Source organism: Phocoena phocoena, chromosome 1 (assembly GCF_963924675.1).
Source record: "Phocoena phocoena chromosome 1, mPhoPho1.1, whole genome shotgun sequence".
NCBI lineage: Eukaryota > Metazoa > Chordata > Mammalia > Artiodactyla > Phocoenidae > Phocoena > Phocoena phocoena.
Window position 1 is genome coordinate 96,407,018 of NC_089219.1, and position 22,223 is coordinate 96,429,240.

At 46.7% G+C, this 22,223-nt stretch overlaps 1 protein-coding gene across 2 annotated transcripts; it reads left to right on the forward strand.

The window, feature by feature from the left end:
- The first annotated feature begins 1,795 nt into the window (after window positions 1-1,795).
- On the forward strand, window positions 1,796-18,465 carry SARS1 (seryl-tRNA synthetase 1). 2 transcript variants are annotated; one of them, XM_065876964.1, is made up of 12 exons: window positions 1,834-2,049; window positions 6,014-6,084; window positions 9,181-9,261; window positions 10,407-10,565; window positions 11,529-11,672; window positions 12,413-12,568; window positions 15,142-15,363; window positions 16,325-16,454; window positions 16,724-16,881; window positions 17,137-17,208; window positions 17,614-17,743; window positions 18,079-18,236. In XM_065876964.1, the coding sequence occupies exons 1-12, from the start codon at window positions 1,914-1,916 to the stop codon at window positions 18,234-18,236; spliced, it is 1,617 nt and encodes a 538-aa protein (XP_065733036.1). In that variant the 5' UTR covers window positions 1,834-1,913. The 2 variants fall into 2 exon arrangements, with proteins under 2 accessions (XP_065733044.1, XP_065733036.1); XM_065876972.1 differs by lacking the exon at window positions 17,137-17,208 and having other exon boundaries at window positions 1,796-2,049; window positions 18,079-18,465.
- The last annotated feature ends 3,758 nt before the right edge of the window (window positions 18,466-22,223 follow it).

A 22,223-nucleotide genomic window follows, 5' to 3' on the forward strand; every position in this document is an offset into this window, starting at 1 on the left:
TCATAACATTGCTCACCTGGTTCTCAGAACAGGCCTAGAGGCAGGTACTAGCCCCACTATAATGAGGAAACTGCATCTCCAACAGATTTAGTAATACGGCATACACACTAACCCTAACTACATATCCTTATACTCTAACCACACTGAAGTTTTTAACTGTCCCTCAGTCATAAGCTCTGTCATTCTATTATGTTAATTTGTTATACTTACCAGGTAGCATGAGCATTTTAAAGGAAGATGTCTGTAATCTCACGATAAAACTAATGGTGAAAATTCCTAAGGAAATTTGGAAAGGTCAGAATTTTAAGGCCATCCTTCCAATTACACTGATGACCTCCTTAAAGTATTAGCTCAGTGGCCCTCCTCCCCTAGGCCTGGGCCCCCTGCAGCCTCAGGAACACCCATCACTGTTTTGAAACTTAGCAAGCAATACACTTTGGCACTGCCTTCATTGACTGAAGCAGACAGCTCCCACCACAGGCTTGCCCTCAGAAGATTTCAGGGAAGCCAGCCCTTTGAGGACAGTCTTCTTACGTGCTTTCTTCAGAGCCTGTAGCTCCCAACACTTCCTTTCCACTGGTTTTATCTTTTTTTTTTTTTTTTGGCCGTGCTGTGCCACATGAGGAATCATAGTTCCCCCCACTAGGGATTGAACCCGCACCCCCTGCACTGGGAGCACGGAGTGTTGACCACTGGACCGCCAGGGAAGTCCCCCTTTCCACTGGTTTTAAACCTAACATTCTTGGTAAGAGGAACCTAGGGGGTCCAAACCCAGACAAATGCCTTTCCTAAGCCTCCCTATGGGTCTCTACTAGTCAGGTCCAGTACTGTCATTAGCCCTGTCCTACACCTCAGAGTTGGCTTGGCAGAGCCTTGTTGGGGAGTAGGATAGCAATGCCATATCCTCATGACAGGTGCACAAGCAAGTGGCAGAAGACCAAGGTCTTAGCACAGTTAGCTTTGGGGCATGGTGGGTGGGTCTCTAAACTCTTGGTAAAGTGGAAGGATGGGGAACAGTATGCCTATTCCCAAATCCTTCAAATAAGCTCTTGTTATCAGGGAGATTCTTGGATAACTTTGGCTCCAATCATCAACCAGAATATTTCCCTGTAAAGGCCTGAACATTATAAAATTAAAATATGATGAAATCTTTGTTCTAGGAATTTTCAAATAGATACAAGACATGACCTCAATATCTTAAACTGCCTTCAAATCTCCTAAATATTTTCCCCTTGGAAAAGTCTACTCAAGTGTCTCTCTAAAATATTCTCCAACCCCGTGATCTTAAGGGTTGATAAAGGGACAATTTGGTTCACCCAATAATCAGATTAAGAAAGGTATCCTAACTGAGGCAGGAGAGCAGGTATTTTGAACTGAGGTTATCTGGGGACTAAAACATGTAGCCACACTCTTGTCTCAAGATGGAGAAGAGAGCAGAGGTTCAGAGAGAGGGTCCAATCTTAGGACCCAAGCTTGTAAGGTGGAAACTGGCATCTATGGGAGGTGCCAGCTTCCAAGCCAGTGATTATACTGACAGGCCGTGTCTTAGATATGCCCTTTAACATGAGACAGAAACAGGCACTCATTTTTCTTCTATGGGGCAATTAGAGCCCCTAGAGAAGCGGGCACAGCTGGGGAAAACGCACACGAGGAGGCAAAACCCGCCAGTGGGACTGACTTGAACACATCCAGCGAGCTCACGCCCACCCACCCCGTCCTCCTCTGCGCGGCCCCGCCTCCTACGCAACCGCTTCCGGCCCAGAGTGGAGGGCGGGCTGCACGCTCCGGTTGCGCCTGCGCGGGAAGTGGGAGAGGGGGCGGGTTGTCAGCGCGCCGGTGCAGTGCGGCAGTTACAGGGCGGCTGCTGTGGGACTAAGCTCCCTTCTCTTAGTGTTGGCCCTGGAGAAGGAACGATGGTGCTGGATCTGGATTTGTTTCGGGTGGATAAAGGAGGGGACCCAGCCCTCATCCGAGAGTCGCAGGAGAAGCGCTTCAAGGACCCGGGACTGGTGGACCAGCTGGTGAAGGCAGACAGCGAGTGGCGACGATGTAAGTACCGGGACGCGCGGAGTATCCCCGGATGCCAACCGCAACTTCATTTTTGGACCTAGTTACCGCTCCTGAGGTTCCACCCTTCATAAGACCCCCTCCTAGGTTGTGGTGGCTCCGAAGCTGTCCCTGTCCACCCGGGGGGCCGGACCGACCCACTTTTCTCCTCCGTCCGGGCCCTGCGACCTCCCTTCCTGGCTAGCTGGGTGCGGGTCGCTGCTTCTGAGTCTGGGAAAGGAGCATGGCGCGTTCGCATCAAGAGCTGTCAAACCTTCCAGCCTCAAGGATAGCCGGAAGAAAGCCAGGGGCGAGGTTTGGGGGGTTTCCCCTTTCCAGCACTTATCTTTGGTCGCCTCCTGTCTTTTTCTCATCTTCAGCAAGGCCAGAGTGGTCTCCCTCTATCTTGATAGAATCAAAGGTTCCAACCTGACTGAGTCACATCTGCAGCACAGTAGGTTCACTCCGTCCATATTGGAACCATTTTGGCACTGTGGAGGCCGCCTCTGGCTAAAAACAGTGATCCCGGAGCTTTTGGGAAGGCCATCCCCCTGAACTGTGGGCAAACTTTTAAGAACCGAGAATAGTCATACGTAGTAGCTCAGACATGGGCAGAGGGGTGCGGTGAAGCAAGAAAAATCTTGTAATTATTGAGGCTGTTTAAAGTTTTCCGGTGAAGACATTGGCAGAGTTGGGCTAGATCCTGGAACTGGACCGGGCACCTTTCATGAGGCTAAATAAAACCATAGAACCCTCTGCCTATCAATCTCTGCCTAGGCTAGCTGGAGTAGTCACTAACTGGCCGGATGCTGTCAAACACGTGATTTTTTGTCTGATGCAATAGGTCTGCCACCCTCAGAGAGACAGGTTTATGACAGCGCACTGCATAGGCATTCGCTGTCCAAAAGCGTGGATTTCTATTAGGAAAGTTGATTTTCCTAAATATATAAGTATCACCCGTGTAGGGAGAGAGTCGAAGGAAGAGTTGGTAACATGAAGGTATTGGGTACCAGCAGAATATTTGCTTAGCTCAGGCTGTTTGCTGATTCTGCACATCACAGTCAAGCCCAGTGCGGTGGTGATCCCACCACCTGAATCTGAATCTGAAGTTTTGAGTTGCAATGGAATTAAATTAAATCGGAGTGAAAAAACTAGACTGGACACTGTTTTACTGAGTCAGAAGTCAGAAGTATCAGATTTTTGTTTCTCTCTAGCCATTGCCCAGCTGCTAAATGACTTTGAATGTGTTACCTAGTCTCTTGGGTATAATGTACACCTCTGTGGGAAGTTCTGTCTTTTACCTGAGGAGTGGATATGTGCTGAGGGGATGAATTCTTCAGGGACAAGGTTGTGTTTTATTCATCTGTGTGTCAGTACCCAGGGTATACATATAGATACAGGATATACATATACACATGTGTACATATAATCCCAATACCTAGCACTGCACCTGGTCCTTGTTAAGGGCTTGACAAAGGTTTGTTGAAGTCATGAATATCTTCTGTGTTCAGGGCACTGTGCTCTTCCATATGAAAAGCAGTTGATGTAGTTCATTTTCAACATATTTATTGATTTGATTCTTTTCTACTTGACATCCCTAACCAGTATTCTCTTTGCAGCTAAGGGGAGTTAATGATTTTTCCCATTGCTGCCTGCTGAAGGTGGACATTGACAGATTTTGTTTCAAGATTCTTTTACATCTGAACCTCTGATCAGAGTTTAGGGTTCTTCTATCCTTAGCTGCAACCCAGAGCCACATTAAGAAATCAGACCATGTTCCCTGAATGAGGACACAGCAAGCTTCAAAAGGCCCTCCATTACAACTATACCCATGTGTCTGTCTGTAGACCTTCAAGGTTTAGGGCTCTGTGTAGAACACAGGAATCTGATATGACTTGGAGTCAGAGCACCACATCGGAGGAGTTTACCACAGCTCTTGTAACTTCAAGGATTCGAACTGTGATTTCTTCTTTTAATTCAGAGTAATATAATGAGGACACATTTGGGCATATAATAAGCATTTGTCTCGACTACTTCCAAAGTCAGTAGATTTCCATGTATCTTGAAATCTGCCACTAACTACAGGAATTATCAGTTGAAGTTGTTACTTCCTCTTAACCCTATTGCACACGCCTTAAACCAGGCCCTTATCATTGGAAAAACTTTCTAAGTGCTTCCTTTGACCCCAGTCTCAGCTAGTCCAGGGCCACACCTAGGACATATGATCCATATACTACCTTATATATTTCTGCTATGGCATTTATATTATTTTTATATACAGCCTTTTAAAATTTATTGAGATGTAATGTATTCAGTAAGTTCAGTAAAGTGCACAAATCTTAATGTGCAGCTTGATGAATTTTACAAAGCCATACACCCATGTGACCACCATTCAGATCAAGATCTAAGACATTTGCAGTTCTCCGGGGAGGCTCCCTCATGCCCCTTCACTGTCACTTCCCTCCTCCAAAGAAACAGTATTTTGTCCTCTATCACCATAAATGACTTTTGCCTGATTTTGAACTTCATATAAATGGACTTATATAGTATATAATTTTGCATGTGACTTCTTTGTCTCAAAATTATGTCTGTAAGGTTATTCCATGTTGTTATGTGTAGCAGTGGTTGGTTCTTTTTCATTGCTGTGTAGTACTCCATATGTGTAAACTAACAACCAATTTTATTGATGGACTTTCAGATTGTTACCACTTTAAGGGTACTATGAATAATGTGCTAGGGACATTGTGTCTTCTGGTGGACGTAAGCACTCATTTCTTTTGGGTATGTACCTAAGGGTGGAATTGCTAGGTCACAGAGTAGGCACATGTTTAGGTTTAGTAGATATTACCTAATAGTTTTCCAAAGTGGTTGTAATAATTGATGCTCCCATCAGTAATATATAAGAGCTCCATTTGCTCTACAACCTTGCCCTTGATATTGGCAGTCCTTTTAATTTTGGCCACTTATTCACACTGATTCCAGAGATGGAGAACAGATTAGTGGTTGCCAAGGGTTAGCTGGGTCAGGGGAAAGGTAATGGACTACAGAGGGATGATAGCAAAAGGAATCTGTGGAGATGGAACAGTTCCTTATCTTGAGTGTAGCAGTGGTTACACAGATCTGCACATGAGATATCACACAGAGCTACAGGCACACGCAAATGAGTACATGTAAAACCACTCATCTGTTCTCCATCTCTGTAATCAGTGTGAATAAGTGAATGAGAAAGTAGTTATATAGTTCGTGCTGAAGTTTAGTTTAAATTTAAAGTTTGGCAAAACTTCAAAGAATAGCCATGTCTATGCGCTGTCTCCTCTCTAGTCATCATTTTACCTGTCCAAAGCTTAATTTTTACCATATTGTTGCTAAAGCTTAGATTCAGGAGGTCCAACTTTTGCAAATCAAGGTTAGACTGATGAATCACAATACCAAGATGTTAATTTGGGCCGGAATACCTATGCAGGCTGGTGAGAGCACTGTCTTCCCCCAGAGGAACCAAAGTGTGAGAAATTGAATTCTTCTCAAGGCTGCCAGATGAGCGTTGTATCAAAGCAAAGGAAATAACATTAACCATTTCTAGCATAGAGAAGTAGCAACCAAGTTCATGGGAATAGAAACTTGACTGACTGCCTTTATTTAGATCCTGGTGCATACCACATAGTTTCTTTAAGTGAATTTTAAGATAATTGAACAGGTTAGAGTTATATGAGTATTTTCCAGTTTTCTCAGATGTGTTACTCTGTCTACAGTGGTATCGTCCAGGTTATGATACTTTTTAATTTCAGCCCCAGAATGGCCTTTTCATTGTCACCAAATGCTGGAGAATTACACAACTTTGTGAGGCAGATCCTTTAGCTCTGCCTGTATTTTGGCCTTGGGCTGAGATCAGTCCTAAGGAGCCAAGATTAGGAATGAGGTATCTTAATTATGTGCCTATCTTTGGTATATTGGGTTCTTTATTCTTCAGGCAGATTTCAGGCAGACAACTTGAACAAGCTGAAGAACCTATGCAGCAAGACAATTGGAGAGAAAATGAAGGTAAGAGAACTGACTAATACCCTTGAGAGCTTGAGCAGAGGTATTTAATCTTATTCTTAGTTAATTCATAATTTCTAACGAAGTGTTTAATTCCATGAGCTACTGGATTTCTTACCAGAGGGGGAAAGTTATTTTAAAAAGAAAGGGAGGAAGGCAGGGAGGGGACTAAGAGGCATTTTCAAGGATCAGTGAGTCCATCTTCTGTCTGCAGGTATGTTTTAGTCCGTTCTTGCTGCTGTAACAGAATACTGTAGACTGGGTGGCTTATAAACAGCAGAAATTTATTTCTCACAGGTCTGCAAGCTGGGAAGTCCAAGATCAAGGCACCAGCAGATTGGTGAGGGCCTGCTTCCTGGTTAATAGATAGTCTTCTTGCTGTGTCCTCATGGCAGAAGGAGCAGGGAGCTCTCTGGTGTCTCTTTCATAAGGGCACTAATTACATACATGAGGGCTCTGCCCTCCTGACCTAATCACCTCTGAAAGACCCCACCTCCAAATGCTATCACATTGGGGATTAGGTTTCAACATATGAATTTTGGGGGACACAGACGTTCAGTCTGTTGTAAGATAAGATTCTTGCCATACAAGTCATTCATTGTCTGTTCTGTTCTTAATAATATGAATTCCACCAGTAATCCTTTCCAGTAATTTCCTGAGCCCAACCTACAGTGCCAGAGAGGTTTTCCTGTTGTAAATTTCAGATTCTTTATCCCAGTGTAGTCGTGCTCTTTATTTAAAAGAGCACAGATATTGAGCCCAAATCCTAGACTCTTGGTTATGTGACTTCAGGCAAGTTAACTTCTGAGCCTCAGTTTTCTTGTCTATGAAATGACAGTTCTAACACTAACCTTTAGAATACAATTGTGAGAACTGAAAATTTCTAATATAGAAGACCTGGCACAGTGCCTGGAACATTGTAGTTATTTAGCAATTGAGAGTAACAGTGAATGGCAGGTAGTACTGGCCTTCATCCAGTATATCCTTCCTGTCCTTGAAGAATGTTAAGTTTCAGCTCAGCTTTACTTTGGTAACCAGATTAGTTTTTTTTTTGGTGGGGGGGTTTGGTGGTTTTTTTTTTTTGCAGTACGCAGGCTTCTCACTGTTGTGGTCTCTCCCGTTGCGGAGCACAGGCTCCGGACGCGCAGGCTCAGCGGCCATGGCTCACGGGCCCAGCCACTCCACGGCATGTGGGATCTTCCCGGACCGGGGCACGAACCCGTGTCCCCTGCATCGGCAGGCAGACTCTCAACCACTGCGCCACCAGGGAAGCCCACCAGATTAGTTTTTAATCTTTCTTCAAAAATACGCTCTTAGCCTCTTAATCATTTTTTTTTAAAAACATGTTAATGCACCGTACAGTCTGTCTCATTTTTAAGTTGTAAACCTCTAAAATAAACCAAAAAATTATGAAATTTAGGAACCTGAACTTGGAAAGACCATAACAAAAGGATTCCCTTGGGGCCTTCCCTGGTGGTGCAGTGGTTGAGAGTCTACCTGCTGATGCAGGGGACGCGGGTTCGTGCCCCGGTCCGGGAGGATCCCACATGCCACGGAGCGGCTGGGCGCGTGAGCCATGGCCGCTGAGCCTGCGCGTCTGGAACACAGGCTCCACAGTGGGAGAGGCCACAACGGTGAGAGGCCCGCGTACCACACACACACAAAAAAGATTCCCTTGGACTCTAGCACCTTATCCTTCATGATATTCTGTATCCTTCTCTTTAACACTATTTTGTTGCACTTTCAGCATGTGACAGGCTGTAGAAATTGATATTGATGATAATCATACAGTTTTCTTCCTGTGGAACTCTTGACACTAAGTCAGGTACACGTCAGCAACCCCATAATTATGTTAATTTCCATGTATACTTCTGCCTGAGTGTTCTTTGGGGCATATATACGGATAGTGCCAGCCAAGTATTTTTCTTAGCAAGAAGATGGGAGTATTTTCATTTGTGTTAACGTTCTTAGGTTCCCTTGACTGCTGGCCCTGCAAGGAGTGTTCTCTCTTGCTATCCACTGAGATAGTACTAGCAGTGCTTTAATTTGTATAGCACTTGAAAGCATTCAAAACCCTTTCATATACGTCTCATTTTGGTTTTGATCTTTGCTGTAAACGTGGAGTGTAGGTAGTACATTTGTTAACCCTATTAAAAGGGTAGGGTAAAGAGGCCTAGGAAATTAAGGGGCTTGCCCAAAATGGTGCCATCAGTTAGTTGCAGAGCCAGAACTTGAACTCAGAACTTGAATTTGCTGCCCTGAGGGATTATCAGAGAGGAAGAGGGCCTCAGCTATCTTGGCTACCAAATGGAACATCTTGAGATCTAGGGCATTTTTTTCTACCTTAGTAGTCTATGCCTGTTCTTATCAAGACTCATTCTGATATTGTCAGATTTTTCCAGCTTTTAAAGATGATTTTCCTTGAATCACTGTCTTCTCCCTTGCTCTGGATAACGATTAGAAATGATGATTTGGAAGAATATCATAAAGAAGGGTGAGGAGAGAAACTGGAATGGGAAAAAATCTAGTCCTGGGTATACCCTTGCTGTTTTGCCAAGTTGCATTGATTGCTCTAAACGTGGCTTTTTTCCTCAAAAATTGTGTTTCTTTGCCTTCCTAATATTCCTCATCCCATCCATTTTTCCTCTTAGCCGCAGGCCTAAGGGCTGGGTTTGTTCTTAGTAGGTAGATGGGGATTCACAAATTGACACACAGGTGTCTGCCCAGTGCTCACTCCTGACCAGCACTGAGTGTTTTCATACATTCTTGGGGTCATAACATTCTATGTCCACGTCAGACATTTTCCTTCTCAAGTTCCCGATGGTATCAACCCTCTGACCTGGATTGGTTAATCAGTCTGTCCAGGATCAGAAAGCTAGACAGTGTCAGGACAGGGACTTGGAACGTTAACTTCTTGCTTCCAGTTCACTAATTTTTCTCCCATGCGTTGCATCTTTTAGAGACTAAGTTGTGTAGAAAGTTCTGTAATTAGTTTATATGATATATTAGTTTGGTGTACACTTGTAAAACTATGTCAGAAATTTTTCTTTATAATTAGTTATGTTTTTGTTGTTGTTTGTTTGTTTTTCTTTCCCATAGAGAAAAGAGCCAATGGGAAATGATGAGTCCATTCCGGAAGATGTATTAAATCTCGATGACCTCACTGCAGACACTTTAACTGTAAGTTATTGTCCTTTTCCAGGTTAGGATTTCTGTTCTTTTAGCTTTGTTCCTAGACAAGCAAGTCCTGACGCTCTGCTCCACACAGCACTGTGGCATCCTTGAATTTCTGCAGCTGGGACATGTCCCCATCCCCTCTTGTTAATCTCAGTACTTGAGTATTAGACAGCAGAGAAGGAGACAGGTGGAATGGAAAAGTCAAGAGTAGGAAGAAGAGAAAAAAGGAACTGAACTATGTTTGGTTTAATAACTCTATTTCCACAGAGTCAGTAATTTTTCAGTTTTTTGTAATTCAGTAAATATTCACTACAATGGGCCTAGAGAAGGAATTTTCAAGTTTTTTAGTCACTGAACCCTTTCTTAAAACCTGCAACACAGGGACTTCCCTGGCGGTCCAGTGGTTAAGACTTTGTCCTCCAGTGCAGGGGGTGAGGGTTCGATCCCTGGTCGGGGAGCTAAGATCCCACATGCCTCACAGGCAAAAAACTGAAAAAGCATAAAACAGAAGGAATATTGTAACAAATTCAATAAAGACTTTAAAAATGGTCCACATCAAAAAAATCTTTAAAAAAAAAAACCCCTGCAACAATAGCAAGAGCATAAACTCGAAAAAGCAGAGTTGCTGTGCTTGAAGGGCAAGGTTGGGGTGCTATTCCCGCCCTGCCCTACCTGCTAAGGGTCCCCCCAGGAAATCAGAGTACAGTTTGAAACACCTGCAATAAGGAATACAAAATGAGCTTAAGACAAGGTCTCTTGCTCCTAATAAATTTATAATCTTCCTAGAGAACAGTTATATATAGGATATAATAGCATGCTGAATTGGTTTAATCAGGAATATCAGAAAGTGCAACTTAAGCTATGGTATTAACACTCCTGAGATATACAGGGACAAGAGGAGTGGCCAGAATTGATCCACCTCTGCCTCAGGCACCCTGAAAGAAAATGCCAACGGATTTGTCGGGCAAAACTGTATATATCCCTGTGTGAAATAAATCTCAGTTCTTTGAAAGCCTCCAATGTCAATTTTTAAAATGCTGTTACAAGAGTTATCATTAGAGCCCAACAAGGTTGGGGCAACAATCTTTTTCCTACTCTGCCCTTGACTCGCTGTGGCCTTGGACGGGCTTGGCCTTGTTCATCTACAGAACCTGAAAGTCTCACAAATCAAAAAAGTCCGACTCCTCATCGACGAAGCCATCCTGAAGTGTGATGCAGAGCGGATAAAGCTGGAAGCAGAGCGATTTGAGAACCTTCGCGAGATTGGTAACCTTCTGCACCCCTCTGTGCCCATCAGCAATGATGAGGTAGGCGTCGGTGCCACAGTGAGCGGCTGCCTTGCGTCACCCCTCTCCTTTGGGAAGGGGGCGGAGTGGGAGGAGGACAGTGAAAGTCTGGCACGCTCTGTATAATAGAAGCAGGCTCTTTGTGTATTCGCTCTGCCCACCAAATGAGAATTGAAAGAGTCAGATCCCTGCCTGATTGGGAAGTAGCAGAGACAGCAGGTAGGTGGAGACTCCTGGCACGGAAATCTCTTCTAAATCAGGCTGCTGTCCTCCATTGCGTGTTGCCCATGGTAGCAGCTCGTCTCGTGGGAGGGATCTGCACAATCAGCCTCACCCCTCACCCACACCCTGCTGAGAAGCTGCAGGTTGAAGGGAAATCTGCATGATAAAAGTTGCCTGCGGAGTGGGAGCTTCCCCAGCACAAAGCTGCTCTGAGCCCAGCCTTTGTTCCCTGACACCCCAGCCGTGGCAGGGCCCATCTGTGCCTCTTTCATTCATTCCTTGGTGAACGGACATTAAACTCACTGAGGGCTGGGGTGGCAGACTCGAGAGGTCAGAGCCCTGAGCCCGCCCTTGTGTGGCCCTGGACCAATGAGAGCCTGGAAAAAAAAAAATCTGCATTCCCTTCCGTACCCCAGGCAGCGCAGATTGTCCTGGGAAGGGTTTTCCCTGTATAGGATTTTCAAGGAGTCATTTAAAAGGGTATAAAAACAAGAGAATACTACAGATCTTTTGGAAAATCATGACTTCAGTTCCATGGCTAGAATTGCCTCTAGGACTTTATAAATTATTATTTCTCTATTGAGCGCAGATTCTCTAGCAAATTCCCTTCTCTAGTCTCTGTACACAAGGGCCAAAACCTAGTGTTTGAGTTAAGCAGTGACTTCACAAAGCTCTAGGTCGTTCTTGGAATAGGGTTCGGAAAGATGGAGGTTGTAGAATTCAGAGCTCATGCATCTTTGTCTCCTGGTCTTGTTTGCTTAGGACGCCGACAACAAAGTAGAGAGGATTTGGGGTGATTGTACCGTCAGGAAGAAGTACTCTCACGTGGACCTGGTGGTGATGGTAGATGGCTTTGAAGGCGAAAAGGGGGCTGTGGTGGCTGGGAGTCGAGGATACTTCCTGAAGGTAAGAGTCGGCAGCCAGTGAGGTTGGTTATAAAGAAAGAACTGAAAAAAAATTGCAGAAAACATAACCCACTTAAAGAGGCCCACAAATCCGCCTTTCTACTACAAACTTACTGGCAATTAGATGCAATTCTCTTTCTAAGGCAGGAGAGTGCTTATCAGGATTCCCTAGAACAAAAGCCACTGAGTGATCCTCCATAATGAATATGTTTTGCTGACTGAATTAGAACAGTCTGTGCCTTTAAGGAGCTCCGTGTAATTGGACAGTCAGACAAGTAACAAAGAGTCAGAAACCCTCCGTGATAAGTGCTCTGGTGTGAGTAGCCCAGGGTGCTATAGGAACGGGTAGGTGGAGGCAACACACCCAGATTAGCTGGGCAGAGGGCAGATGCGCTCAGGGAAGCCTTCCAGAAGGACGTGGTAAAGTAGTTTTGGAAACACTGCCCATATTGGTATGTTCTACGTATACAAATAAGTCCAGTGTTTTAAGAATTAGCACGGGAAGACTCTCCCATGCACCCTGGGTGAACAGTCCTTTTCCCTTGATTGGTATCTTAAAGGGAATGCTCTTCAGATGATGTGCTGTGCATGACTGTTAAGAAAGAGTCTCTTGAGTCAGTTGTTGGATCCATGGCCTTTGTGGCCTCCTGTGTGCCCCCAGTTGCCTCTGGGGGTAAATGCTAGCAGATGAACGTGATGGCAGCAGAACCCACTCACACAGTGCTGTGTCTGCTCCTTTAGGGGGTCCTGGTGTTCCTGGAACAGGCACTCATCCAGTATGCTCTTCGCACATTGGGAAGTCGAGGCTACACTCCCATTTATACCCCCTTCTTCATGAGGAAGGAGGTCATGCAGGAAGTGGCACAGCTCAGCCAGTTTGATGAAGAACTTTATAAGGTGAGTAGCCTGAGGCAGTGTGGCAGAATGACTCCTAAAGGTATGAAGTTTAACTTCAAAGACACAGCGATGCTGTCCAGCAGAACTTCCTGCGATGGTGAAACGTTCTACATTGTGGCTGTCGAGCACTTAAAATGCAGCTAGTGCAACTGAGGAAGTAAAATTGTAATCTTCATGAATTTTAATTTAAATGGTCACATGTGGCTGGTGGCTACCACTTGGACAGTGCAGACATAGAGCCTATTTTATCTTTCCCCAGATAGTTTATGTGATCTATCTAAATTGAGCATGCTTTAGCACCATGAGCTTAGAAAAGAAGCTCATATATTATTATTAAGCTTGGACAAAAGGAAATTGTAGAAGTGGCTGATCTTCCCGTGTCCTCCCACTCCTGACCCCAGACTGGAAGCTTCCACAGGGGGAGACATACTTTCCTTTAGATGGATGTGGCTTCCAGTTTGTGGCTCTTTCTCAATCATGAACCATCTCAGGGAGAGCCAGTGGATTTGAGTTGAGGTGCAGAAGGTGATTCTGAATCAGCCAGCTTTAACATCAGCTGTAGCTCCCCCCACCCGAAGTCTACGCCCAACACTCAGGATTTCTAGTGTCTCTGCTAACGGCTGCCCATCGCAGCTGAGTCCACTTCTCACCTGTCCCTCTCCTTCAACCCTGTTCCAGGGCAGGGGGGAACAACTTTGTTCTTATTGGCTGTTTCCTCCCAAAACCCATGTAGCGGGTAGTTAGACAACTGCTCCAGGCCTCATCTGATTTATCTTATGTAGAGAGATGAGTTTAACGATCAGAACCTTCTTCCCACTAGGTCCTGTTGGTGAGTTCAAAGGTATGTTTTAATTCAAGATGCAGTGGGAAACGAAATGCTCTCTCCAAACCCTGAGCATTGGTACAACCTTGGGGTCCTCCTCTTCTTCCTTTTAATGAGAGGGACATGTGCATTATCAGATGAGACCTGTTTTTATCTTTTCCCTTTTTTTCTCATCTCAACTCCCAAGATTGGATGGATAATCACTGACAGAACTTTAGAAGGATGCCCTGCAGGTAACACCAGGGAGAAGCTTATATGGAGGATTATGAAAAATATTAGGTAGCAGGTGCTCTGCGTATTCGCAGCATTCTCCATCTCTTATCCAGATGCTTCTTGGAGCCATAGGCAGGGAGAATCACAGTCCTCCATAGTGAGGAATTTTGGCTGGCACTTTTTGCCTAATAACCTCAGTTTATTAATTCTCTAGAGCAGTGCTGTCCAACTGAACTTTCGGCAATAGTGGAAATGTTTTGTATCTGTCCTATCCAGTGTGGCAGCCACCAGCCACATGTGGCTGTTGAAATGTGGCTCGTGCAAGCCAAGGAATTAAATTTTAATTGACTTTGAATAGCCATGTATGGCTAGTGGCTATACCATATTAGACCGCAAGCTCTATTGTTTTTACATTGTATGTGAATAGCCTCACACGGGGCTAAATTCCCACTGTTAGGTAGCAAGGTAGTTTTCCACATTTCCAAACGGTGGCCTAGAGGAAGTTTCCTCCCCTCTTTTTTTTTAGTTAAAGTAATACCACATGACAGAAAATTTGGAATTAGTGGGGGGAGATCATCTTCTTTCACATTACCTACTACAATTGTCATTTTTAATATTCTTGTGGGAGCTTTTTTTATACATGTATCATTTTCTCATACTTCTAATCACAATATATGTAGATTGCCTTTTTACGTCACATTATATCAGAAGCATTTTTCAGTGTTACTACATGGTGTTCGTAACCATCATTTATTAGTGGTTATATAATATTACATGGCATGGATATAGACTACCCAGCTCTTCCCCTGTTGAATATTTAGGGGGCTCCCTTTTTTTTGCCATCAGTAAGTAATGTTACAATGAACTTTGTCCTGTCTATAGTTTTTTTTTCTTTTCCATTACTTTCTTCAGCTGAACACCGAAGTGATTCTTCAAGGATTACAACCCTAGATCAACCCATAAGCACCAAGAGAGCAGAGACTGTCTCCTTTTGCCCCGCATTGGCAAAAAGGACTTGGCTCTTACTAAATGCCTCACAAACATCTGTCAAGTGGATTAATTTATACTGCTACCAGCTCAGGTTTTATTGCACACCTGCCATCACTGGCCACTATACATCATTTATAAGTATTTCATTTATTAGATAAAGTAAAAATAGTATCAGAGGGAATTCCATGGCAGTCCAGTGGTTAGGGCTTCACGCTTCTACTGCAGGGGGCCTGGGTACTGGTCAGGGAACTGAGATCCCACAAGCTGCATGGTGAAGCCAAGGGAAAAAAAAGTAGTATCAGAATATTTTGTCTTCTTTTAATCTGCATTTCTTTGATCTCTAGTAGGGACCCCATTTTGGACTGACCCATTCCCTCCCATGTCTTTTTAGCATCTCCTGCTCACTCCTGGGCAGGGATTGAAGAAAATTTGTCCTCCCATCACTCAGATCTTCTCTGTGTGATTTGTGTGATCTTTGTGATTTCTTGCTTGAGCTGAGGTCCTACTCCCTCAGTCTTAACTAGTAAATATTACCCTCCTCTGACAGGTGATTGGCAAAGGCACTGAAAAGTCTGATGACAGCACCTATGAGGAAAAATATCTGATTGCCACCTCCGAACAGCCCATTGCTGCTCTCCACCGGGACGAGTGGCTTCGGCCAGAGGACTTGCCAATCAAGTATGCCGGCCTGTCCACCTGCTTTCGCCAGGAGGTGGGCTCCCACGGCCGTGATACCCGTGGCATCTTTCGAGTCCATCAGTTTGAGAAGGTGAGTAGGCAGATCGGGGTGAGGGATGGGACCCTTCTATCTCTCCAGGGCTGTTATAGAAGAGATAGAATCTGTGTTGCTCAGGCCTACCCCAGCTCCAGTCTTTCCTCTCGTTTCCTCCATCTGGGTTTCTAGGGAAGAGCCTGAGAAGCACATGGTGGAGCGGCTAGAGCATGGACTCTGGAACCAGGCTGCCTGAGTCCTAAGGCCAACTCTACCACTTACTGCTGTGTAACCTTGAACAATTTGCTTAACCTCTCTGTGCTGTTTCCTCCTCTGTCAAAGGAAGATAATAGTAGTACCTACCCCATTAGGCTACTGTGAGGATTAAACCAGTTACCACGTGGAAGGTACTTAGAACGGAACCTAGGGGCAAGACAGGAATAAAGACACAGACCTACTAGAGAACGGACTTGAGGATATGGGGAGGGGGAAGGGTGAGCTGTGACAAAGTGAGAGAGAGGCATGGACATATATACACTACCAAACGTAAAATAGATAGCTAGTGGGAAGCAGCCGCATAGCACAGGGAGATCAGCTCCGTGCTCTGTGACCGCCTGTAGGGGTGGGATAGGGAGGGTGGGAGGGAGGGAGACGCAAGAGGGAAGAGATATGGGAACATATGTATATGTATAACTGATTCACTTTGTTATAAAGCAGAAACTAACACACCATGGTAAAGCAATTATACCCCAATAAAGATGTTAAAAAAAAAAAAAGAAAGAAAGAAAGTACTTAGAACAGTAGCCGCACGTTATGTGGGACGCTCTCTACACAAGCATTCGTTCTTGCTGCAGCCCCAGCCAGTCCAGTTCAGCCCCGATCTCTCACCAGGGCCCCAGCCCCGCCTGACTCTCAGTGGAATAGGAATAAGTCTTCATTGCTAGGATAATTCCCACTTCAGCCTTCAGTTTATTCACCCCGTCCCCTTGTCACTGTGCCCTTGGGTCCCTCTTTGCAGATTGAACAGTTTGTCTACTCATCGCCACATGACAACAAGTCCTGGGAGATGTTTGAGGAGATGATCACTACCGCTGAGGAGTTCTACCAGTCTCTGGGGATCCCTTACCATATCGTGAATATTGTCTCAGGTTATCGGCCTCCCTCTCCTGCGTCCCACAAACACCACCCTGACCAGTTGAACTGCCACACAAAGAAACAGCTTACAATCCAATTAATTGCCCACATTAATTAAAATATCACACTCTTTTCCCTTGGGAGTTCTTGGTGATAAGAATATCTGGGCGTGATTTCCCTCCTGGGGATAACATGCGAACTAAAGAATTCTTTGGGTTTGCTAAAGGTTAGCCTTCTGAAATACCATCCCTCCTTCATGAATTCTAGGGGTTTTTCCTTACAGGTTCTTTGAATCATGCTGCCAGTAAGAAGCTTGACCTGGAGGCCTGGTTTCCGGGCTCAGGAGCCTTCCGTGAGTTAGTCTCCTGTTCTAACTGCACAGACTATCAGGCTCGCCGGCTCCGAATCCGATACGGGCAAACCAAGAAGATGATGGACAAGGTAGATGGCCCCTGGGGAGGCAGGAAGCAGGGCCTTCAGCTCAGAGTAGGTCCATCTTATTTCTCAGCCCTTGGAGGACATTATTCCCCAGCGTCATGGGAAAATCTGAGCTTCTCAGTCTAGACCAAAAAGGGAATCTGAAAGTGACTTCACTGAATCAGGACTGAGTCCTTTTAGATAGAAACCTGAATCTAGCTCTATTCTACAAGGTAGTTCTAGCTTTTCTCTTCTTGGCTTTGTTTTCCATAACTCCAGATAAAGAGTAATCCCCATTTGTCTACACAGAACAAGTTGGAGGCAATGTCTCCCCTCTTCTCACCCAAGAAGGTCTGGGTGGTAAGCTCATCTCTTCAAACCCAATTTCCAGGCCCTAATCTTTTCCTGGTCAGGGACTTGAAAGGGGTTAAAAGGAGAAGCCATTGAGTAGTCTCTTCCCTCCCTCAAAGGGCCCAACTCTCCTCAAAATACTGGGACCTACCACTTGTCACTCATGGAGACATGAGGAATCTTTCTGGAGTTATCTAATAAGCCATAAGTTATCTAATAAGCCAAACAGAACTCAAAGGTTTAGAGATCATTAATATGGGTAGAGCCTGTTTTTTATTTGATTTTAGATTTGGATTTGGATAGTTGCAGTTGGGGGAGTCTGGCTGAGTGGATGGTTCCTGGTCATCAGTAAGCCCAGCTAGGGGTTGAGTGTAACTGCTCCCTCTGGGGACCCTCTCCTCGCAGGTGGAGTTTGTCCACATGCTCAATGCCACGATGTGCGCCACAACTCGCACCATCTGTGCCATCCTAGAGAACTACCAGACAGAGAAGGGCATCCTCGTACCTGAGAAATTGAAGGAATTCATGCCACCAGGTGAGGCTCCCAGCCCAGCCCATCTTCCTCCTCTTGTCTGTCTTCCTGCTCTTCTAAATAGTGAGCCCCTTTCAGAATGCACCAAGTTTTCTTGTTCATACACGGCCCCCAAAACTCTGCCTGTCCTCTGGTGCTGGGCATTGCAAGGGGCAAGGTTGAAAAGTAGCCAGTGCCGGTATGAGCTTCTATTTAAATGCAGCTAAAATTCAGGCTGGGAAAAAAAGGAATAAATGAAAGCAGTGCCTGCCTCTTTGTCTTGTGTAACTTTCCCCAGAGGTCCCTGGGCTTTGACTCTTGAGGAATGATGGGTTGTTTGGTTGGCTGTTTCCTCTCAGGTCTCCAGGAACTGATCCCCTTTGTGAAGGCCGCACCCATTGACCAGGAGCCATCGAAGAAGCAGAAGAAGCAGCATGAGGGCAGCAAAAAGAAAGGGGCGGCGAGAGATGTTGCCCTGGAAAGCCAGCTGCAGAATATGGAGGTCACTGATTCCTGAACATTCCTTTCTCCCACTTTACCAGGCTTCCATTTCAATTAGCTGCAATCTCAGAGCCTGCCCACAGGCAGGGAAACCAAGCACGCACCCATCGCCCACCCCGTGTGACTGCATTGCCAAAAGGGGAACCATCTGCCCTGTACAATGCAGTGTTCCTCTTTTCTCGCTTGGGCATAGGATCTAATCACCAATGACTGATGAAACCATGTAATAAAGCACCTCTGAGGGAGGCCAGGACTCTTCCTCAGTCTTCTGCCCAGGGCTTGAACCCTGTCTCTGACAGTTCTCCCTGGAACCGTATTCACTTCTGCTTTTCCTGCTATATCAGGCAGGCTGTTCCATTTAGCAGAGAGCCTTTGAGAAGGTAGGTGAAGGCAGGGGTAGATTTAGTAAAGGCTCAAGGGGAAAGTGAAAACTGCGACTTAGACACACAGGCTTGCAGGGCAAGGGCAGGATCCTCCTTTGTAAATTTGCTCCTGCTTTGTTAAAGCAGTTAGGTAGGACCAGCTTAGAGACCTGAGTTGATATAAAAAGCTTCATAGCGGGACTTCCCTGGCGGTCCAGTGGTTAAGAGTCTGCATTTCCACTGCAGGGGGCGCAGTTGCGATCCCTGGTAGGGCAACTAAGATCCCACATGCCGCACAGCGTGGCCAAAACAATAAAAGCTTCATAGCACTTCTGTTCCCTAGGAAAGGCTCCATGGAGAGGGAAGGAGGTGGTGAGACATCAGGGTAGATGAGACTACATTTAATCCAGAAAAGCCCCTAGATTCAAGAGCACGGGGCAGGGCCTTACTCACAGCTGCTTCTCTCTTTCCACTCATCCCCAAATGGGAGACCAGCTGCCTGGCAGCTTGTGGCTCAACTCCAGAGGATCGATATAGCCCACAGGGCAGGGGGCTAGTGGGAACAAGGTTTTAGTCCTTTCTCTGGAGCTTCCACCGTTGCCCCAATAGCCAGTTCACCCTTTCTCTGGGGAGGATGATGTTTAGCCTCTATTTACCTGCTGCCTTTCATCTGCAATCTACAAACACTTTAATAACACCAACTGTTAGTTTAGTGCTTCTCCCCTAGGAGTCTAAAATACTTCCTATAGAGGATCTCTTTTATCTCTGTGACAGTCCCAGACAGGAGGGTGGGGACATGATTATACCTCTTCCATCATAAGGAAGAGAGTACAAGGTGGGTAAGGGAGATGAGAAAGCACGGCCGGGTGGAAGCCAGGAGTCCTGACTCCTCAGCAGGGCTTGGTGCTCGCTGTGTTTCTTTGGAAGGATGAGAACAGGACTCTGAACTGGCCTGTAACTTAGGAGCTTGACTTTGTCTTCCTTAGTCCCTAAGCAGCAACCTCCCCAGCCTGCTGGAGCTTGCTTAGCACCCAGGAGAGAGGCCGTGTGCTTGCTTTTCCACTGGGAGCTTGGGCTGAGCCTGTGAATCTTGCTACTGTCAAAACTGGGGCACCTAACAAGGTGACCACAGTGACCCTTTTGCCCCAGGCAGGCTCACCAGCCTGCCTCTACTCTAGCCAGTGCCCCAGCTCTGGGATAACAAAACCAGGGCCAAAGAACAAAAGAGCAAGCTGCTCCCATATACTTGGAAGGATGAGATTCACATTCCTGTAGCCTCAACTATTTGGTTTGAAGAAAGGCAGTTTACACAGTGAGCAGGAGGCTGGTTTTGGTCACCACCACACACCGCTCTTTCCTGTTTGAAAAGCTCACTGGGCTCTGGGATTAGAAACTTTCAAGTGGCCCTGCACACCCCCATCTAGCCTTAGGGGTCACTACAGCTGCCTCCTCTGCTCCCCCTTCCTACCCACTTGGCTGCTGGCGCCCATGACCTTCCACCAGGAGGCACTGCTTTTCTCTGGCCCTGAAAGTGCCGCAGGAGGAGGAGCTGGGGCTCTGAGCCCCTGGGGGCCCAGGCCTGGCTCCTGCACTGCACCCCCCGCCCCCTACCCCCACCCCAGGCTGACCCGCCTAGTTTTCTGGACCTGGCTGCACCTGGGACCTGGACTCGGGCTTGTTTAGCCAGAGAGCCTCCTGCCCTGTGCTGCCAGCAGCCCAGCTCCCCATGCCAGCCTTCCCTGTGGCTGGCCAGTGTGTGGGCTGGCTTGTAAAAAGGAGTGAGTGGAGGCCCGGAAAACAGCTGCTGTGTGCACCGAGTAGTCTGTTAGCTGAAAGTCTCTACCTCCTTGAAGCCACAAGACAGAAAATTAGTAATGGTGAAGGAAAGGATGATCCCGTGGCTGAGGTCCCTCCCTGTGGGTGGAAAACACACGAGCAGGAGACGCACATAGGCACTTATTTACTGAGTGCTTGCCCTGCGCTAGGTGTGATTAGGAGCAGGGGTTACAGAAAGAATGGGACACAGTCCTTGCTCTCAAGGAACTCCCGGATATTGGGAAAGGTGTGGCTTGCCTTCCTCCAGGCTCCTTCCCTCCCTGGAGCAGTGGGATGGGGCTGATGTGAACCTTGTTTAGGATAGGCAGGCTGGCCTGGCAGCTGAGTACCAGGAATGGGCCCAGATAACCTTGACTCCACCCTGGCAGTTGCCTCCGCAACCCACGGCTGATGCCCTCATCCCTGGCACCTTGACCTGCCCCATCTCCAACCTCAGCTGCCCAGGTTACCTCAGCAAACAGCCCCCACGGGCACCAGGGAGTGAGTCAGAGTCCTGGGTCTCTTACCAACCCTTGGTTCCCACACCCAGTAATTCAGGGACCAAGATGCAGGTCTGAGTGCTTCAGGCAAGAGAGAGGAGCCACTAGGCCTTTCTAGCAAGAGAGAGACAACTAGAAGGCCGACTTCTAGAGAGAAATATCTAAAGAGCCAGGCAACTGTGGGGACCCATCATGAGACCAAGGGGCCTGCCCGAACTCACAGTCTGCTGGGAAGTTTAGTTATCTGCCGAGTACCACCAATGGGGAAAACCACGCCTGGGAACTGACACCTTCCGTGTTACCCGTCCTGCTCTTCCTTCCCTGAAGCGGTTCCGGTTTACCCAGGGTCCTGAGAACGCCGCCTCTCGCCATACCTCCCTCTGGGGGCCTGGGGCAGCCCTGGCTGCACTCCCAGGAGGAGTCTAACAGGCAGAGCTGGGACGGACCCTGGAGAAATATGCTGCAAGTCAGAGCCTGTGCCAGGACGAGGGGCGTGCTCCACTCCCCCAGCCACTTCTCAGCAAAGGGTTCCCCCAGAGCTCCTCCCAGATACACACAAAAGGGGGCGCCACCCTGCATCTCCAAGGAGGGAGGTCCTGATGGTGCTGGCATAGCCACCTCTGACGTTGCCCTTTTAAGAGACCCCCCCCAACCCCCGCAACGGCGGCGGGCATGCGGCCGGCAGGTTCTCTTTGCAGTACCCCAGCAAGTGCGGCGCCCCGTCTGCAGAAAGGAGGAGACAGGACGCCCACCTTGCCAGTCTCGACCTCTGGGTCCCCGGACCTGCGGGCAGAGGTAGGGGGTCCTAGCAACCTCAGATGCTGAGAAAACCCCTTTTTTCTAGGGGGGAAGTTCCTCTCGCGCTGTTCTCATTGGTTGGCTGGCGAGCCCTGCCAACCCTGCCCTTGGACCAGGGCTTCCCTACCTCTGCACAAGCCTGCTGTCAGAAATGGTCTGGAAAATTATTTTTACTGAGGTGTAAATTACTGATAAGATGGTGTGACCCTTTAGGGACACTTCTTTTTCCTTGTTTTTATTAAACCCTAAAGAAAGGGAAGAATTGAGCTCCCATTTAGAATAGCATTCATTCTCTCCTTCCATCTTGTCTCAGGGGGGAAAGAAAATTCTTTTTTTTTTACTCTTTCTCCAAAACCAGCCTTGTGTACTTGTGCCCTGGATCTCGCCGCCTTTGGGAATTCCTGAGTCCCTGTTCCTCAGCCAGCTCTCTTTTCAACCTCCCTCTTCCTCTCCTATGCCTTCCCTCCCCACCCATTCCCCTCAACTACCAACCTACTTACACTTCCCCATCTTAAAACAGCCTTTCTG